At 44.0% G+C, this 19,536-nt stretch overlaps 1 protein-coding gene across 1 annotated transcript in view; it reads right to left on the minus strand.

Moving 5' to 3' along the window:
• Positions 1-19,536, minus strand: part of ARPC1B (actin related protein 2/3 complex subunit 1B) — a 258,119-nt gene that overhangs the window by 30,849 nt on the left and 207,734 nt on the right. The window contains exon 8 of the mRNA XM_044089351.1: positions 14,484-14,680. Coding sequence (XP_043945286.1) covers positions 14,484-14,680 — 197 coding nt within the window. The remainder of the gene's footprint in view (positions 1-14,483; positions 14,681-19,536) is intronic.

Consider the following 19,536-nt stretch of genomic DNA (forward strand, 5'->3'; position numbering starts at 1 on the left):
GTAAGTACCCTAGGAATACCACAGAGGGGAAGGAGGGTGGGTTATCCTGACTGCAGATGCATACCTATCGGACATCTACATTTATGGTAGGTACAAAACTGTACTATGTCCTTCAAGGATGCATCTGCAGTCCTAACATATGGGTAGAATACCATAGCCAAACTGGGGGAGGAGGCACTAAGATAAAGATGGTGTAGTCAAGATCCCTTGCAACACAGCAGTTGCAAAACCTGCTCGGGATCTGGAGTATAAAGGAAGGTTATAATGCTTGGCAAATGTATGCACGGAGCTCCAAGTAGCAGCTTCTAAAATGTCTTTGGTAGCCACTCCTCGTAGAAAAGCTGTAGTGGTGGCTGTTGCTCTTGTGGAATGAGGTCTGATATTTTTAGGAGTTGCCTTTCCATGAAAAGAGTAGCAAAATCGTATGCAATTTCCTATCCATTTTGAGATTGTCTGTTTTGAAATTGCTTTTCCTTGCATTCCTGTTGCATATGCTACCAGAAGTTGGTCAGTTTTTCTGTTGGTCTTAGTTCTGTCCAGGTAGTAGCGTAATTGTCTGTGCACATCCAAGGTATGTAGCAGTCTTTTCCCCCTGTTCTGTGGGTTGGGGAAGAATGTAGGTAAATGAATCGCTTGGTTCAATGATACTCTGGAGACCACTTTTGGCATAAAGGTAGGGTTGGTTCTCAGAGACACTCTATCCTGATGGAAGATAAGGAAGGGCTGTACTGCCATTAATGCCTGTAATTCAGAAACCCTTCTTGCTGAAGTGATTGCTAGCAGGAAAGCAGTTTTCCAAGACAAGAACTGTAAATCTGCTGTTGCTGCTGGTTCAAAAGGGGGAAGTGTTAACTTTTCCAGCACAAAGTTGAGATCCCATGTAGGTAAAGGTGGTTTCCTTGGAGGCTTTACGTTTTTGATTCCTCTCAAGAACTGCCTGAGAAGAGGATGAGAGAAGACAGGAGGATCCATGTTGTATTCTGCTGAGATTGCTGATGCATGAATCTTAATGGAGGAGTAGGACAGGCCATTGTGGAACAGTTCTGCTAAGTATTCCAGGATGTGTGCTATGTTTGCCAATGAGACATTTTCTCCCTTTGCTGCACTCCACATGAGGTATCTTTTCCATTTGGCTGAATAAGTTTTCCTTGTGGAGGGTCTGCGAGCCTCCAGGATAATGTGTCCTTAACCCTCTGAGATAAATCTGGGTTGTTTTGTCTTATGCAATATTCCAAGCAGCTAGCTGCAGTGTTTTCAAGTTTGGATGTAGAATCTTGTAGTTGTTCTGTGTTAGAAGTAAGGGACATAGAGGTAGAGGCCATGCGTGTGTCCGAGACATGCTTCTCAGTAGCGGGTACCAATGTTGCCTCGGCCAGTCTGGAGCTATCAGGATTACCCTTGGCTGATCCTCTTTGATCTTCAATAGAACTTTGTACATCAAAGGAAGAGGTGGGAATGCATATGCTGTCAGGTTTTTCCAGCTGAAGGAAAGGGAGTCCACCCTCCAAGCAAGTGGGTGGAATGCTCTTGTGCAGAATTTCTTCAATTGGTGGTTGTGTGGGGAGGCGAACAGGTCTATCTCTGGTAGTCCCCATTTCTTTGTTACGGTTTTGAAGATATCTGGATGCAGCATCCATCCGTGAGCATCCGTGGTAGTTCTGCTTAAGGTGTCTGCTAGAGAATTTTCTTTTCCTGGTACAAATCTGGCCTGAAGTTGAATGTTGAGATTTAGGGCCACATTCCACAGGTCCATTGCCATCCGGCATAGAGGATATGAGTGTGTACCTCCCTGTTTGTTGATGTACCACATGACTGTGGTGTTGTCCGTCCTTATCAGCAAATAACCTTGTTGAAGGAATGGTCGAAATGCCTGGATTGCATGTTTCACTGCCAGTATCTCCTTTAGATTTATGTGTAGATTCAGCTGGTCTTGGGTCCATAGGCCTTGTATGCACTTGTCCACCATGTGTGCCCCCCAGCCTAGGTCTGAGGTGTCCGTGGTGATGGTCTGGATTGGATGAGGTTTGTGGAAAGGCAGTCCTCTGTTCAACCGACAGGCCTGAGTCCACCACTGGAATTCTTGTTTCAGGCATGGAATTATTGGAATCTGGGCTACTAGACTGTGCTTGTGTTTAACCATACATTCCTTAGGTACCATTGCAACTTTCTCATATGCAGCCTGGCATGCGGAATCAATATTATGCAGGATGCCATGTAACCCAGGGCTTGCAGGACTTTCCTTGCAGTAAGCTGAGTTTTTGTTGTTAATGTCATGAAATATACTGGTAGTTGCTCTTGTTTTTCTTCTGTGAGAAAAGCCATCTGAGTTGATGTATCCAGTTCTGCACCCAAGAATGTTATCCTTTGGGATGGTACTAGTCTTGATTTTTGCATGTTGACTGTGTATCCCAAGGCTTGCAACAATTGTATGACCTTTTCCAAATCTTTTCTTAATTTTGCCTTGTTGTCCGCTTGTATTAGGCAGTCATCCAGGTATGGGTAAATTTGAAATCCCTGAAGCCTGCAATGAACAATTACTGATGCCAGGCATTTCGTGAATACTCTGGGTGCAGTAGATAAGCCAAAGGGCAATGCTGAGAATTGATAATGCTCTGATCCTGCAAGAAATCTGAGGTGTCTTCTGCAATCTGGTCATATAGGGACGTGCAGGTATGCCTCCTTGAGATCTAGAGTCACCAGCCAAGACTCCTTGCCCAGCATGGGAAGAAGTTGCTGGAGGGTCAGCATTTTGAATTTTGGAACAATGAGGTATGTGTTCAGAGCGGACAAGTCGAGAATAGGTCTCCATTGATTTTCTTTTCTTGGTACAAGGAAAAGCCTGGAGTAAAATCCTTGGCCTTGTTCCATAGGCGGTACCTTTTCTATAGCTCTCATCCTTAGTAAATTGTTGATTTGTCTTAGAGCGTCTGTTTTTTGGCTTGGTGGTAGGTTTGGCATTCCTCTCTTTTTTGGTAGAGTGTGGAAGTGAAACCTGTAGCCTTTGTCTAATGTTTGTAAAGTCCATTTGTCTCCTGTAATGTAATGCCAGTTGTGGGAAAATAAAGCTAGTTTTCCTCCCAAGGGTGCTTCCAGTTGTTCCCTGGTAGGCGGAATCAGAGCCAAGTGATTGTGTCTGTCCAGTGGAAGTAGTTGTAGTTGAATCTGTGGCAGTACTTCTCTGATTGGTAGGTTGCCACTGACGTCCCCTGTAGGCACCCCTGGATTGACCTCTGCCTCTTGGGCGTCTATTTTTGCCTCTCTGTGCTCTGGAGGTGTCTGGAAAGGACCAATTCTTCGAAGGCCAATTTCTGCTAAACCTTGGAGGTTGGACCTGTAAGAAATCCTTGACTGTTTGGACAGATTTAGCTTTTTCCTCCACCTTCTTTAGAACCTCCTGTGCAGGGGAGCCAAACAAACTTTGTTTCTCCATAAGAGCATCTAGGAGTTTTGACTTAACATGGTCTGGTAAGGATTGTTCTTTTAACCAGGCATGCCTTCGAATCACTGTTCCAGTCATAGCTGCTCTATAGGAAGCCTCCAGTGCATCATAGCCACATTTTAAGAAATGGTTACTGACCTGCTGAGAGTTATGTACCAATTCCTGAAGGGACTTGCGGTCTATAGGTTCAGGGGAGGACAGTTTTTTATTTAGCTGGTCTAACAAAAATTCCTGGTACTGAATCATGTGGAATTGACAGTTTAAGGCCCTGGCTGAAAGAGTAGCAGAAGTATAAACTTTTTTACCCCATCTCTCTAATGCTCTAGATTCCCTTTCAGAGGGGAGAGGATTTTTGGCAGAGGCAGCTGCCACAGCCTTAGGGCCCTGTGAAATGGTTTCAGGATCTGCCACAGGAACCTTATACAAATGATAGTGTGTGTCCGGGACCCTGTAATATCTGTCAGGCTTGGCAGGGGCCGGAGGAAGAGAATCAGGGGCAGTACAGGCATCATAATATGCATCATCAGCAACTGTTAGTACTGGAGGAATGGCTAAAGGCCTATGCTGTGGTAAGTGTAAGAAAGTCCTTAGCCTTTTCCTTGAATCTGAAAACTCCTGGCCCTGCCATTGAAAGTGTTCCCTCATAGCATGTAAGGTTTCCCCAAAAGAAAATTCTTCAGGAGGAGAGGCAGAAGGAATGGAGTCTTCTGCATCAGAATCCTCATAAGGAGAAAATGGGCCTTCCTGAGGGTCTGAGATATCTGATTCATCCGAGGAATTGTCTGTGGAAACAGGTTCCGGGGGTTCAGTCCTAGGCCTCTTCTCTGGAGGGGGTTGAGAGGCCCTGCCCGGGTGAGGTTGGGATCCCCTGATCAAAGAAATGAGATCCTCAGTCAAGCTGAGCATTTGAGAACTAGAGGTGGGCCTGTGTGAGGGAATTTTAGTAGGTAAGGCCTTAGAAGATTTAGCTGCTTTAGCCCTGGCAAAAGCCTTGATAGACATAGATGCAGGGGGTCTAGCAGCCCCACGTGCAGGGGTAGATATGTCTAAAGGAATAGTATCTGACAAATCCTGGGTGCTTGCTTCTGCAGGAGCAATTTCTGAAGCCGATTCAACCTCGCTCTGTGAAGCCTCGGCTACCGGAGGCCTGTTTTCGGCCGAAGGAAGGACCGAGGACTCGGTTTCAGCCGAAACCGAGACACTCGCGGTTGGCCTAACCGTGGTTTCAGCCGAAACCGCGGACCGATGTCGGTCCTTTTCCTTGCGTTTTTTAACTAATTGTGCTGTCGGAGTCTCCGACGGCATTTTGTAAGCAAAAGCGGGACCAAAAAACTCCTCTGCAAACTCCGACCAGCGTCTAAGCGTCCGTCGGTTGAAAGAAGCACAGGCTAAACAAGCTGATACGTCGTGGTCTGGGCCTAAACAAGGAAGGCAGTAAGAGTGGAAATCCTTATGAGGAATTTGTTTCCCACAAGTTAAACAATTATTTACTTTGTCTGACATCGGCTGAGGCAAGAAAGAGTCCCCAACTGGGTACTTAGCTTTTTAGAAGTCTTCGGTAGTAGAAATCTCTGGATCTGACCGACCGGCACTTGCGAACAGCTTCTGCTTCGGGCACCGCACGGCAAGAAAGACTGAGGAAAATGGTGTCGGCTGATGCCTTTATACCCCAGCAACTATGACGTCGGGTGAAGTGCGACATCAGCCGAGGCCAGACCCAGACTTTGGAATCCGGCCGACCGAAGGGCTGCCTGAGGCAGGACAACCCATATGTTAGGACTGCAGATGCATCCTTGAAGGACATCAAATGCTTGCGTACACACACGCAGACACACATGTGCGCATGCGTATATACACACACACACACACACACACACACACACACACAAAATTAAATAAAAATATACTGAATTATAAACTGGCTGGGAGTTGTACCTCAAGCCATCTCACAGAGTAATAAGTCATTTAAAAAATATTTTAAAAATTCTCATGCACTCACAGTGTTAGAGTCCATCCACAAAAATTATTTTAGTTTTGATTCAGGCTGCCTAAGACACCAGTCACCTGATGCAGCCTAAACCAATGGGAAATTCAGCTCCCTGATTTAACTTGCACCCTAGATTCCTCCAATGAAACATCATTTCTATTACATATAAACATCAGGAGGAACTGTACTAAGACATAATTGCCTCTTCTTTGTAGAGCATACACATAAATGCTGGTCTGTTTTGAAAATAGTCCAGCCGAGTTAGTTGACCTTTCTTCTTCATAGAAATCCTAAAAAGAGAAAGTTGTCTGTTTTTAAGAAACAGCCAAACAAAAAACAAAAAAATAAAAAAAAAATATAAAAACAAACTTTGTACTTCTCATTTAGGTTATGACTGCTGCCCAGCAGTCCAATACCATAAGCTGTCTCTGTCAGATATATGCTAGATACTTACAAAAATGTATACAGGACAATAGCTTAGTAGACCTATGGAGGCATTCCATTCTAAACATTCAGGGATATCACATGATGGCTTGAACAGTAAAGCTTTCTCTGGAACAGCTCTCATATCACCTTCAAAAATATATCAACAGAGGTTTGGCATACACCTGGAATTTGGTCTGATCATTTATCATTTTCCATATGTCTTGATATTAAAAAGGTGCATTATACCATCATTTACTTCTATAACATAAATACAAAATACTTCAAAGCTCAGTTAATTATAATTATAAAATGCTTTAAAACTCACTTATTTTTACAAAAATAGGAATATTACTTTTCAATACGGTTAGTAAATGGTCATTTAAATATTTCTTTTCAGACTGTTTTGGCTGCTTTTAAAGTCTACACACTTGCAGAAATAGAAAAAAAATGTGTTTGTGGATCAAATAAATAAGCAAATGAAACTGGTTGAGTATGAAAAATAGCCTGAGATTCTAGAAGTGAGTGCATGAGAATTCTTTTAAAGAAGGGCTACACAGACCACATGCACGTGGACTTGAAAACAAAAATCCACCATACCAAACATTATGATGTTAGGTTGTCAATCTCGCCTTCGTTCCTGCTGGATGGGTTCGGAGCTGATCCTCGGCTCCGACTCGGCACTTGCTAAGCTCGAGAGTCACATTTACCAGCTCGAGGCAGCCCCATATCCCATGATGCAAGGCGGTAAATACCCAGATCTCGTTTGTCGAGGTACTCCTTTTACCAGCTCTTGGTAAGTGTTTTATTATACACATTTTAGTCACCCCATTCCTAAAATTTCTCTCTTTTATTAGGTTTTTTGTCATTTTTAGATAGTTTTACGGTCTTTAGCTAGTTTTACTATTTCCCTAGTTCTTTTTATTTAGTCGGGCCTTCATCCCCTCCCATCCCTTCCTGTCAGGGTGTGTGTGGGTTTATTTTTTACTCATTTAAGTTAAATATTTCTGATTCTGGGACTGTGTGAGTTGTGTGTCTTTTGTGGATAGCACTATGTCCAAAGAACAGAGGGTCTCAGGCTTCAAGAAGTGTGACTCGTGCTGTCAGAAGATGTCTCTGACAGACGGTCACACTTCTTGTATCTACTGCCTGGGACCTCTCCACCTGCAGGACTCCTGTGCTATTTGTCACTCTTTCAGCCAGAGAGTCCTGCAGGAAAGGAGAAATAAATTAATTTTGAGAGGACTTCTCAAACCGGAGGGCTCCCCGGCCAAGTCTGCTTCGGGCAAGCCCTCTAAGACCTCCAAGGCCCAGGCTTCTGCTTCTAAGCCTCCGGCCTTGGCTCTGACTCCTTTGGAGTCGAGATCGGCTCCGGCTGGAGCCGATATAATTTTGACTAAATCTTTGGCACTGATGGCTATCGGTGCCGATACATTAACTGCCACATTGGTGTCGGCTCCGACCGGCTCCGATCACCATGTGGCTAAGGCTTCAGTATCGGCGCCGACCGGCTCCGATACCATTATTTCCTTGCCTGTATCGGCTCCGGCCGGAGCCGATACATCCTTGTCTAGACTTGGAGCCAAGAAGTTGTTGGCTCCGTCTGGAACCGAGGGTTCTTCGGCTCCGATGGTTCCGTCGAGGAAGCGGTCCAGGTCTCCCTCTTTGGAGCCGATACTGTCGGCTCCGGCCTCTCCTCTTCTTTCGGAGTGGAGCCATCAGAGCCGATCATCTAGGTCTTCCAGGCTTTCAGACCATGATTTGGAGAGAGTGGTAAGCAGATTGTTAAAATCACAGGCACTAGCCCAAATGCTTCATAGTCCGTCTCAACAGACGACTATTAATCCACACCCTCTTCAAGTTCCTCCTTCGACTCTCCTCCAGAGCTCGGAGCCGGAGTCTATGGGAATAGTCACTGCTATGGCTGTGGGGCAGATACCTCCCCTTTCTGCTCCCTCAGCTTCTACTCTTATCTCCTCCTCGAGACCTTCCTTGGAGGGATCTGGTGGTCGGGCTTCCCTGGTCTGCTCCGAGGGGGTGAGTGGCATCGGACCCTTGTCCGACCCTGCTCTTCCCCTCGGGGCTTCGGCCTTGGTGAGCTCGGCCCCGACATCTGCCTCAGAGCCTTCCCTTTCGGTGGGCCCGGGGGTCCCTGTTTCTTCAGAGCGGGGTCTCTCGGATCTCCCTGGGAGGGGAGCCTTCGAGGTGATGAGGAGTGTGCTGGCCCCTGGGCTCAGTCAGCAGTCTATCCCCTTAGCTCCTCCCTCTACGGTGCCTGTAGATGTCTCTTCTCACTCTCTTGCTCCCGGACCGAGAGATCCACCGCCTCAGGTTTCCCCATTGGGAAGAACCCCCTCTTCCGAGGATTCTCCTGATCCGTCAGGAGATCCTCCGCGTAAGAGGACCTGTAAGAGGAAGCACCTAGACTCCCCCGAGTCTACTACTTCAGATACCGACTTAGATGAGTCGGAGGGGTCCCCTAGATCCCCCTCTGAGGATGTCTCATTTTCAGACATCCTAGAACTCCTAAAACAGAGAGGAAACTGGCCTTCCATTAATCCCTCTGAGGATGAGTCGGTATACCTAGAGGTGTTCAGATCTCGACCCTCCACCTCCTGGGTGTCTCCGCCTTTCGACCCCCTCATGGAGGTGATAGCTCGGAAGGCGTGGGCATCTCCTGATTTCATAGAACCAGTTCCCAGGAGGCCTTCTAAATTTATTACAGCCCCTTCCGAGAAACAATTTCTTACAAAAGGTGTCCCTGTTGATACCATGGTGGTGGCGGCCACCACCAAGAAGGAACTTGCAGATCCTTCCGTACCAGTCCATCCTCCTAACAAGGATTCTAGGACCATGGACAGGTATGGTAAGCGGATGTTTTCCTCAGCGACCTTTGCCATGCGTTCGCTGAATTATTTATGTCACTTCACCAGACTTCAAAGGGACATCCTTAAAGAATTAGGTGAAGTAGTACAGGATCCTACAGCTGCAGGGGCTCAGGACAAGATTGCTTCCCAGCTAGGAATCCTTAACTCCATAACCAACTCCTCCATGCAGCTGATTTCGTATGCAGCAGATGGAGCGAGTAGAGCTGCAGGGACAGGAGTGGCTCTTAGACGTCAGTCCTGGATGCGGCTCTGTAATTTTGCAGATCCCTTTAAGGCGTCCTTCACAAACTCTCCCTTCGATGGATCAACTTTGTTTGGTCCTCAGGTGAAGGATACGTTGACCAGGTGTGAGCAAGACGGCAAGACTCTTTCTGCCGTAGGAGTCCGTTTTTCCACCCCTTCTAGGCCTTACCCTAAGGGACAGAAGGGTGGAAAGATGTGGTTCCGTAAATCTCAGGGAGTCACGCCGGACACATATGGTCAGTTTACCCCTAGGGGCAGAGGGGGTAATAATAACAGATGCCGCCCTAGAGGCAGAGGGGGTCCGCAAAACCAGGGAAGCAGAGAGTCTCTCTCTGACAAGCCCTTCCAGCATCCCTGAGGTGTTGCTCGACTGTCCATCCTTGGAGGCAGTCGGGGGAAGATTATCGCTGTACCCAGAAGCCTGGCTTCCCTTTCACAAGACAAATGGGTACAGTCGATCATATCCGAGGGTTACAAGATTCCTTTCGAGGAAAGTCCCTTCTCTCACAAAAATTCCCTTACAGATGTTCCACCCGGTCTAAGGGAAATCGCAAAATTAGAAGTATCAAAGCTTCTACACAAAAGGGCCATTCAGCCAGTTCCAACAGACCATCCAGAGCCCGGAATCTACTCAAGGTTCTTTTTGGTTCCCAAAAAGACGGGAGATTGGAGACCAATATTGGACCTCAGCAGGCTCAACAAGTCTGTGAAAAAGACAAGATTTCGGATGGTCACACTTCAATTGATTTTGCCCTTCCTGGGCAAAGACAACTGGATGTGCTCAATAGACCTTCAGGATGCGTACTATCACATAAAAATCCACAGACGCTCCAAAAGGTTTTTCCGCTTTCGGCTGGGGTCCAGTCATTTTCAATTCAGAGCCCTGCCCTTTGGTCTCACTACAGCCCCCAGAGTGTTCACCAAATGTATGGCAGTGGTCATGGCTCACCTGAGACGTCAAGGATTCCAGGTGTTTCCGTATCTCGACGACTGGCTCCTCTCAGCCACCACCAGACATCAACTTCTCCAAGCCAGGGATTACACCCTAAATCTCTGCACTCAGTTAGGAATTTCGATCAACTACGAAAAATCCTCCTTATTGCCCTGCCAGTCTATTACTTTTATAGGCGCAAATTTGGACACTGTTCGGATGTCAGCAAACCTCACAAGCCAAAGAATCCTAGATATCCAAAGCCATGTGCGGATCATCCTTGCCAGCAAAAAGGTGCAAGCCAGACTGGTCCTAAAAGTTTTGGGCCTCATGGCAGCTGCCATTACTCTTCTTCCTTTGGCCCGCTTTTACATGCGTCTCCGTCAATGGATGTTGTTCACCCAATGGTCCTACCAACAACTTCCCATGCGTCACCAAATTCTGGTGACACAAATTTGCAAAAACCACCTATCCTGGTGGATTTCTTCTCCCCAGGTTCATCAGGGCAGACCCTTTGTTTCCCCGGCCCAGGTAGCCACAGTCACTATGGACGCCTCCCTGATCGGGTGGGGGGGTCATTATCAGGGCAGGATGGTTCATGGGACGTGGCAACCATTCGAATACCACCTGCACATAAATGTCCTAGAGATGAGAGCGGTGCTTTTAACGTTGCAAGCCCTCAACAACTTTCTTCCCTTGGGAACAACTGCAGTTCACACGGACAACATGTCCGTAGTGTGGTACATCAACAAGCAGGGCGGAACCAAATCCTACCCCTTGTGCCGAGAGGCTCTCAGACTTTGGCAATGGGCGATCTCCTCTCATCGGTTTCTGGTAGCAACGCATATCCCTGGGAAAACCAATGTTTTAGCGGACAGATTGAGCAGAGCTATACTCATGCCTCATGAGTGGTCTCTCAAACAATCTATAGTGGAGGAGATTTTTCAGAAGTGGGGCCGCCCATGTTGCGATCTTTTTGCTACTCCCCAAAACAGCAAATGCCCAGCCTTCTTCTCTCTTCCCACTTCCGGGCCATCCCCCCAGAGACGCTCTTACCCAAGATTGGCCCCAGGGACTTCTTTATGCCTTTCCTCCCTTTCCATTGATACCACAGGTACTCCAGAAAGCTACCGTTTTGAGAGCCAAAATGATTCTCATTGCCCCGTATTGGCCTCGACAAATTTGGTTTCCGTTCCTCCATCGTTACCTTTTGGCGCAGCCCTGGCATCTGGACCCAGTGCCAGATCTTCTGATCCACCAATCGGGTCAGCTGCATCGGTCCATTCCTTCTCTCAACCTCACAGCTTGGTTGCTCCACTTCCTTCCTTAGCCAGGCTTCCTATGATCTCTAACCCTGTTAGGGATATCATAGTGGCTTCCTTAAATCCTCTACTAGAAGGATTTACACTAGCAAGTGGAAACGCTTCTCCCTTTGGGCGAAATCAAGGAACATAGATCCCTTTACTGCCCCTGTTCATGCAGTTTTGGATTTTCTAGCGGAAATCTTTCACTCGGGTTCTTCATCTTCCACGGTCAAAGTTCAGTTGGCTGCGATCTCGAACTTTCATGTGGGGTTTGCAGATCACAGCATTATGTCCCACAAGCTTTGTAGAGCTTTTCTAAAAGGAGTTTTTCTCCTCAAACCTCCTATCAGGAGTCCTCCTCCTCAATGGGACCTAAATCTAGTGCTGACATCCTTAATTCTTCCTCCCTTTGAGCCAGCTGCTTCATGCTCACTAAAGTTTCTTTCATGGAAGACACTCTTCCTTGTCACTATTACCTTGGCTAGGAGAGTGTCAGAACTTCATGCCCTTTCTGTTCGTCCCCCATATTTGGTCTTCCACAAGGACAGAGTATCCTTGAGAACTAATCCATCCTTTTTGCCCAAGGTTGCTTCAAAAACAAATTTAAACCAATCTATTGATCTCCCTGTATTTTTTTCCAATTACTCCAACAGATCGGAACAAAAATTACATTATCTTGATGTTCACCGCCAACTCAGATATTATTTGGACAGAACAAAACAATTCAGAAAGTCTGATCAGCTCTTTCTTTCCTATGCTGAAAATAAGAAAGGCCTCTCTGTTTCCAAAGTGACCTTGTCTAGATGGCTATCTTCCACCATTTCCGAAATCTATCAATTTAGGGGCAAATAGCTGTGCTCAAAACCAAAGGCACATTCCACTAGAGGCTTAGCCACTTCTACAGCCTTTCAGGCTAGACTACCCTTAGATACTATTTGTGCAGCAGCCACTTGGGCCACTCCTCATACCTTTGTTTCTCATTACAAATTGGATTTGGCCTCCAGGGATAGAGCCAGTTTTGGTTCTACGGTTCTCAAGAGTCTGTTCCAATGAGCCACCCAGGATAGAGGTGCTAGGGACGCGGTCCCATCCAGCAAGAATGAAGGCGAGATTGACAACCTAACATTTAGAAGTTATGTACCTACCATAACGTTCCATGTTGGTTGTCTTCTCTCGCCTTCTTTCTTGCGACCCTCCCTCCTGCCCCCTTGCCTGGACAGATCTTGATCTCCCTTGTCTCTGGAAGATTGCTTCTTTTGGGCACCAGTTAGTTCTAGTTTAGTTATCTGGTTTCCCCTTACAGCCTTTTTAGGCTAATTGCTCTTCTTTCCTTAGTGGAAAGTTTTTATGCTAGGTAGTTTTCCCTCTAGGTTCCAAACGAGATCTGGGTATTGGGATATGGGGCTGCCTCGAGCTGGTAAAAGTGACTCTCGAGCTTAGCAAGTGCCGAGTAGGAGCCGAGGATCGGCTCCGAACCCATCCAGCAAGAAAGAAGGCGAGAGAAGACAACCAACATGGAACGTTATGGTAGGTACATAACTTCTAATTTACTATAATACTGATACAGCAGGTACTTTGATGAACTAACAAATTAAAAATAAGGTAGTTAAGATCACGCTTAAAGTCTGCTGAAATCATAATGGTAGGTCATTAGAATTATCAAGAGCAATACAATCAAAATAACTATAAGGAAAAAAGACAGCCATAAGGATTACATGTCTGAATTTTATGATTTTGCTATACAAGGAGTAGAAAGGGCAAAAAGGAAACTGAAAATAAATAATTGCCTGGACCCAACAAAATTCCTATTGAATTCATTAAAGCTTTTGAAAAAGAAAGGAACTTGTTCCTTTATTTCTTCAGTTATATACAATTCCAAATTGAAACTCTGTTCTTTTCCAAAATCTTGCAAAAGTGGTTTTAATAATTAAAAAGGAACAGAAAGCTATGACATTAAATAATATTTAACCAATATATTACAACATGCGAATTATAAAATCATATCTAACATGTTAATTAATGTAGTCTTAGAATTATCCAACAGGTAATCTTTCCATATCCACTTGGTGCCAGGAAGGAGCTTGCTCATTTAAACCAGCATTTGCAATCTCCAGAAATAAAAAAATATATATTAACTCAGAAGATACAGAGTATAGGCCAGGCTTTTCTAGCAATTGATGACAGCATTGCATTTGATTTAGTGAACAGGAAATTGATATTTGTCATACAAGAAAAAAGTTAATTCTATATCAACTTACTTGCATATATTAAGTTTTATTTAGAAACTGTTAAGAATTTTTTTCAGTTAGCAGTCATGAGTCTATATGCTTAAAAAATGGGATTATGCATGGGAGTCTCATTGGCTCCTTCCTTGTTTATCCTGACTATAGAAGTCTTGTTAACTATGATCGGAGACAATTGCCTTATTAAACCTATCAACAGAGATAAACCACAACAAAAAAATCTACACATATGCAGATGATTTATTATTAATAATATTACATGCATGAAGATAATAAGAAGCTCTTTTACTGCTTGCAAACAAAATAAAATATTTCTAGACTCTAAAGCTAATATGGAGAATCTAACTTGTTACATTTGGGCTCCTATAGTTTTCCATTTCCTATACCAGTGGTGAACAAACTCAAATACTTAGGTAGATGGCATATAGCTAGTCCTTTTTATGTTTGAAAGATAATTTTAAGAATACAGTGCAACATTTTTCAGAAAAAGATGGAGTAATGGAAGACACGTCCTCACTTGGTAGTAGGAAGAATTAACACAATTCAAATGTTATTTTTACCAAAATATTTTTTTGTAACACCTTTTTTGGACTGTGGCTGCCCATACATTCCTTGGAGCAATTCAGTCTACAATAAATCGTACATATATTCCTACATCCCAAGTGGTATGCAACAGCTCAAATTCTCTGAAATATATAGTATTGGAGCATCTGTCTATAGTTGTAACAATATCTTTGCCTTCACACTGAAAAGAAGAGCTAACTTGCAATGTTTGATCATGCCCACTCTAACTGGTTTTCCAAGGACCCAAGACCATTTCTGAATCTGGATCTCTGGTGAAACTGATAGAAACCTAACTTCTTTGTCAGTGGGCTGCCATCCTTATGTGATGGAGATCTAGAATCATCCCAGTCCTAGTGAGCATACATATTTAACCAAATAAATAAAATATTGTTGGCAAGCATGTTTGGCTTTTATGTACAGTGTTCTCTAACACCTGACATTCTCGAACTATAGCTACCTACCTGATGCTGTTTTTGTGCAAAGTTTCAAGTGTAACATCATTAGTCTCAGAGGTAGCTTTCTTATCAAGATTTTTGAACCGTTCCCGAGCTGTCATTCCTTTCTGTGAACTCTGCTTAGGCACATCTAACTTCCCCTGGAAGGTAACTTCACCTTTTTTTTCATCATAGACAAACAGCTTTGGACAGCAGTCATGTCCCTAGGAAGCAGAAAAAGACAAGGTATAATACAGTATCATTTTCTGTTTGGATCAAAAACGTTACACAGAGACAAAAGGAGAAGATTAAGTACATAGCACACCCGCTGAGTGCCTATGGTTTAAAGGGTCAATGCAATAATAATTCACTGCAATATGTAATCTTCTTATGAAGTTAATTGTACTACCAAATAGTAGAAAATGTGCAACAGAAGGTAAGGAGCAAACTTGTTTAGAATGCATGATTAACCACATTTCCAAGTGTTTTACTAGAAAGAAGTATCGGGGATTAGCTCACAACAAAGATGTTATATGCTCTGGTCTACCTCTGATATAGAGATAACCACCAAAGTTTGTGCTAGTTTTTATTTTACTTTAGGTACTTCAAAAGACTTTACAACTCCACTGGGGACCACTAATGTCTTTTATTTGAATAAAGCCATGAAACTTATGCCCTTGACACTTCATTTCACTTACAGTGTAGTTTTTATCACCTAATTTTTCATTTATGTTCTCTTTAATGGTTACTCTCCCATTTTCCCTCGTGTATTTCCATGCCTTCTGCATACCTCACTCCCCTTAACATTTACATGAAGTATTACATTTCCTACTGTCAGTTGTTCTGTCTTCAATTCATGCTGAGGGAATATAAAGCAAGTTAAAAAAAGAAAATGGAGGCAATATATAAAATTAGGAACGATCTTGCATCTGCATTCTTTCTCTCTCTTACAAGTCGTAGATGACTCCTAGAGTGACTCCTTGTACAGCCACTGCTACCTGCAGAGTTTTCAAGGCAAACGAGGAAGAGGAAGTAGGCTGCCAGATATTTCTTCGGTACCACACATGCACATGCTCATGCTCATACTCATACATATGGATAACTTAGAGTCTCCAGTAGATCTAATGCATGTCTTTAGAATGTGAGAGGAAACGGAGCACCCAGAGAGAAAACCCACACAAACACAAGGAGGATATGCAGACTGTACACAGAAAGCACCCCAATCACGAACCAAACCTGAGAACCTCTTGTTGTGAGGCAGCAATACTATCTGTTGTATCACTGTGCCAAACAAGTGTGAGGAATGAGTGGTATCTGACATGAAATATGGAGGTAAACTGTAACTAGTGTCCACAAATGATGAAGTAATGACAAGAAAATCCACACAAGTCTGTTTCATTAACTAGTTTACAAAGTAAAACCTTGCTCCCAGAGAAGAAAGGGAATGAGTATTGCTGGCCTCAGTATGGGCTTCCAAGTTATGCCTTTCACACAAAGTATTATTTACACACACATATGCAACCACTAGGAAAGTAGGAAGGTCTAGCAGAATTCTCCAATTTCTCACAGTTTTATTCCTGACCTAGTAGTACTGCTACCACTCTGAAAGAAGGCAGAGTCTTTCAGTTACAGGTTGCTCTGAAATCAGGCCAAATATAAAATATGCCAAGTATTATCTCCTTAACTGATAGTAAACCTGACCAATCTCATGGAACATGTGTGATTGCCCTCTCCTCAGATAAATAAGAGTCCCTAAATATTTTTACAAATACATAAATGCCAGCCAGCAAAAATAGATTCAAGTCATTTAAATAAACTTTGCTTAAATAATAAACAAAATAGTGCACATGTAAAGTAAAATATTTATAGGCTGGCACACACAAGGAAATATTTCAAAAAGTAATAGGCGTAGATAGGATTCATACAGAAAAAAAAATAAGCTCCAAATATCTAAGTTTCCTGGACAGCTTACTATAGAAATACTGGTAAGGGTATCTAGCTAGTATTCACATACTCTTCCACACCACAAGCAAGTATCATATCAACTATTATAGCATACAGTTATATAGCATATTATCCCAAGCCCCTGGTGTTCATGACATCATCATCTTGCTGATCAGGAAACGCATCATACAACCAGCTGTTTTACTCATCATAACAGCCACCAAGCTTTGTCAAAACAGATCAACAACTGCTTTTCTTGAATCAAAAGGTGCCAGAATGTGAGGACGTTAAACACATTTCACAGTCCCTCTGTCTTTTGAAGTTCAGAAAAATAAAGTGTTATAACTATGAAAACAACATATTTCACATGTCCACGAGAAAAAGAAGAGGGAAAAAGGAAAAAAAAACATTTTGTTTCAGTTAGCCTGGCATTTCAAAACTGCTTTTCTTTTAGCCTGGCATTACCTCTGGCTTCACAATTACCACAACCATTTATTTTTTCAAAATGACTCCTTTGTCAACCCACCATGGAATGCCTTTAGGAAGCTGCAAAAGTCAAAGTTGCTATCAGTGTTATGCAGTCTGCTCATCACTGAACTTAAAGCTATGGGATGGATCTCTGCAGAGCACCTTATAGGTTCATAGGTGTGTACTAGGCTAATGGCCCTGGAGCCTTTACAAGCATAGACCATAAGATTACCCTGGCATCGTGCCACCCGACCTTAGTTCCCAGTGCCTCTGTCGAGTAGAACCACTGGAGTGATCCCCGGGGTGAATTCTCTATTTCCCAAACACTTATCAAGATTTCTCTTGAAGAGGGCCAGTGAGGCACTCCTCTTGACATGTATGGGAAGTCCATTCCATAGCATGGACAGTATCTGGGTTATGAACCTGTCCCTCCAGCTTGTTCTGTTGATTGCGGTAATTAGGTTGAGGTCTCTGGAGCATGTAGTGTGGAGGAATTGGGATTTATTTAGATGTAGCATTTCTAACAGAGCTGGGTCAACATGGCTTTGTAAGTCAAGCAGAGATTGCCTCTAAGTAGGTGACATGAGACAGAGAATAATTGGAGTTTTCTTAGTCTGTCCATACAGGACAAGTGTTTAATGCCTAGGATCCTCTTTGTGAGGTACGTTTGCGACCTCTCCAGTTGTTGCAGGTGTCTAGTGAGGTACATGCCAAATGAAGCATTCTACTCGATGATTGGCCTAATGAGGGAAGAGTAGAGGGAGACAATGACTTTTTTCCTCCTGGATGCAAAACCCTTAGTAAAGAGATGTGCCACATAGAAGGACTTTCTGACCACAGTGGCAATGTGGTGGTCAAAAGAGAGGTTGCTGTCAACCTGTGTTCCCAGATCTCTTATGACACCTTCTATGTTCAGTGGACTACCATCAATGTGGTAATTCATAGGAACTGGGTTTTTCCCAAAGGGGATGAAGACACATTTTTTGACATTGAGCTTAAGACCATGGTTCTTACACCAGTCGTTGGTCTCAGTGAGTCCTTTCTGTAGGATGTCAACATCCCTTGGGGAGTTAATTATGGCTCGCAACTTGCAATTGTCTACAAACTTTGTCAGCCAGATTCCATTCGTCTTGGCCTGGACTTCAGAAAAGTAGATACCAAACAGGAGAGGACCCAGGACCAAATCCTGTGGGACTCGACTCGTGACTGGTCAGCAGTCTGACTTGGAGTCAGCTAGTTTCACACTGTGGGTTCTATCTGCGAGCCAGTTTGCAACCCACCTAGTGATATAGGGGTTGATGCGTAGCTTAGTGAGTTTTTCTAGGATTCCTGAGTGGGGAATGGTATCAAAGGCCTTGGCCAGATCAAGGCAGACTGTATGAAACACCTTGCCTTCATCCACAGCCCTGGTGACTGACTCAAAGAAGTTGACCAGGTTGAGCAGGCATGATCTACCATTCACAAAACCAAACTGTGTTAGATCCAGAGTTTGGAGATTCCCTGTATCCTTAATTATTAGGTCCATGATGATGTGTTTCATAGCTTTGCATATCAGACTCATCAGGCTAATGAGGCGATAGCTCCCAGGGTCTGTTGTCATCCTCATTTGTGGAGAGGGAGAACTGTAGCAGTGCACCATTTGGTAGGGACAAAGCCTGAGGTGAGGCTGTGATTGAACAGGGCACACAATTGAGGTGCCAGTTCACTCTGTAGTTCATGTAGAACACAGTCAGGGATATCGTCATGTCCCATAGAAGCTGTATTCTTGGCCTTGGACATTGCTGTTTTAACCTGTGCAGCAGTAATACTGGGTGCTGGGCAATCTACTGGTATTGTGATTGGTCCTTTGGGGGGGGGGTAAAGATTCTTTACATAACTATAGAATGCCTTGTGGTTGTCTTTACTATCTGCTTAAATTCTGTTTTCATAGCTAGCTTTAGAGGATTTGATGAGGGATCTCAACTTTTTGTTGAGGCTGATAAGGGCTTTTTTCCAGTCTTGGGACTTCACCTTATTTCACATCAGTTCCTCCTTCTGTTGTAGAGTTTGTTTATGGCAGGGGACCACCAGATTGGCTTCCTTTTTTTGGAGGTGAGCGTCTTGGTTCTATTGGGTATGGTGAGATCCATGGATTTGTGTACGTGTTCGTACAGGGCATTAGTGCATGATTCAGCAGTCATGCAGCTGTTCTCTAATTGCATGGTTGCCGTGAAGTTAGCCACCTCTGTTTTTAGGAGCCCAAAGTTAGCTTTGTAGAAGTTTTTCATGGTGGTTACCTTTGCGGGGGGAGTGATGTGGATTTCCAAGGTGATTAGTTTGTGCTCGGATCTAACCAGGGAGGAGTTGAATATTGGGAAATAAACATCCCTTGCAGGTCTTGAACTCAGGACCCTTCACACCATAGCCAAGGCAATTTACCAGTAAGCCACCTCAGATAAAATTAATTGTTGGGTCCCAATGAGATCTGAACTCACAACCCCTGATTTACAAGACCAGTGCTCTAACCCCTGTGCTACAGAGCCTTGCTACCAAGTTATTTCCCTTTAACTTACCTGAGTGCAACCTTGCCCTAACTTCTTACCCTTAATTTTTTTATACTAGCTCTTCAGATAGCTGTGATCTTTTTTGGAAAATTAAATATATTTCATGTCAGGTACCACTCATCCCT

The sequence above is a fragment of the Protopterus annectens genome, chromosome 12.part0 (genome assembly GCF_019279795.1).
Source record: "Protopterus annectens isolate FY-2018-M chromosome 12.part0, PAN1.0, whole genome shotgun sequence".
In the NCBI taxonomy this organism is placed as follows: domain Eukaryota; kingdom Metazoa; phylum Chordata; order Ceratodontiformes; family Protopteridae; genus Protopterus; species Protopterus annectens.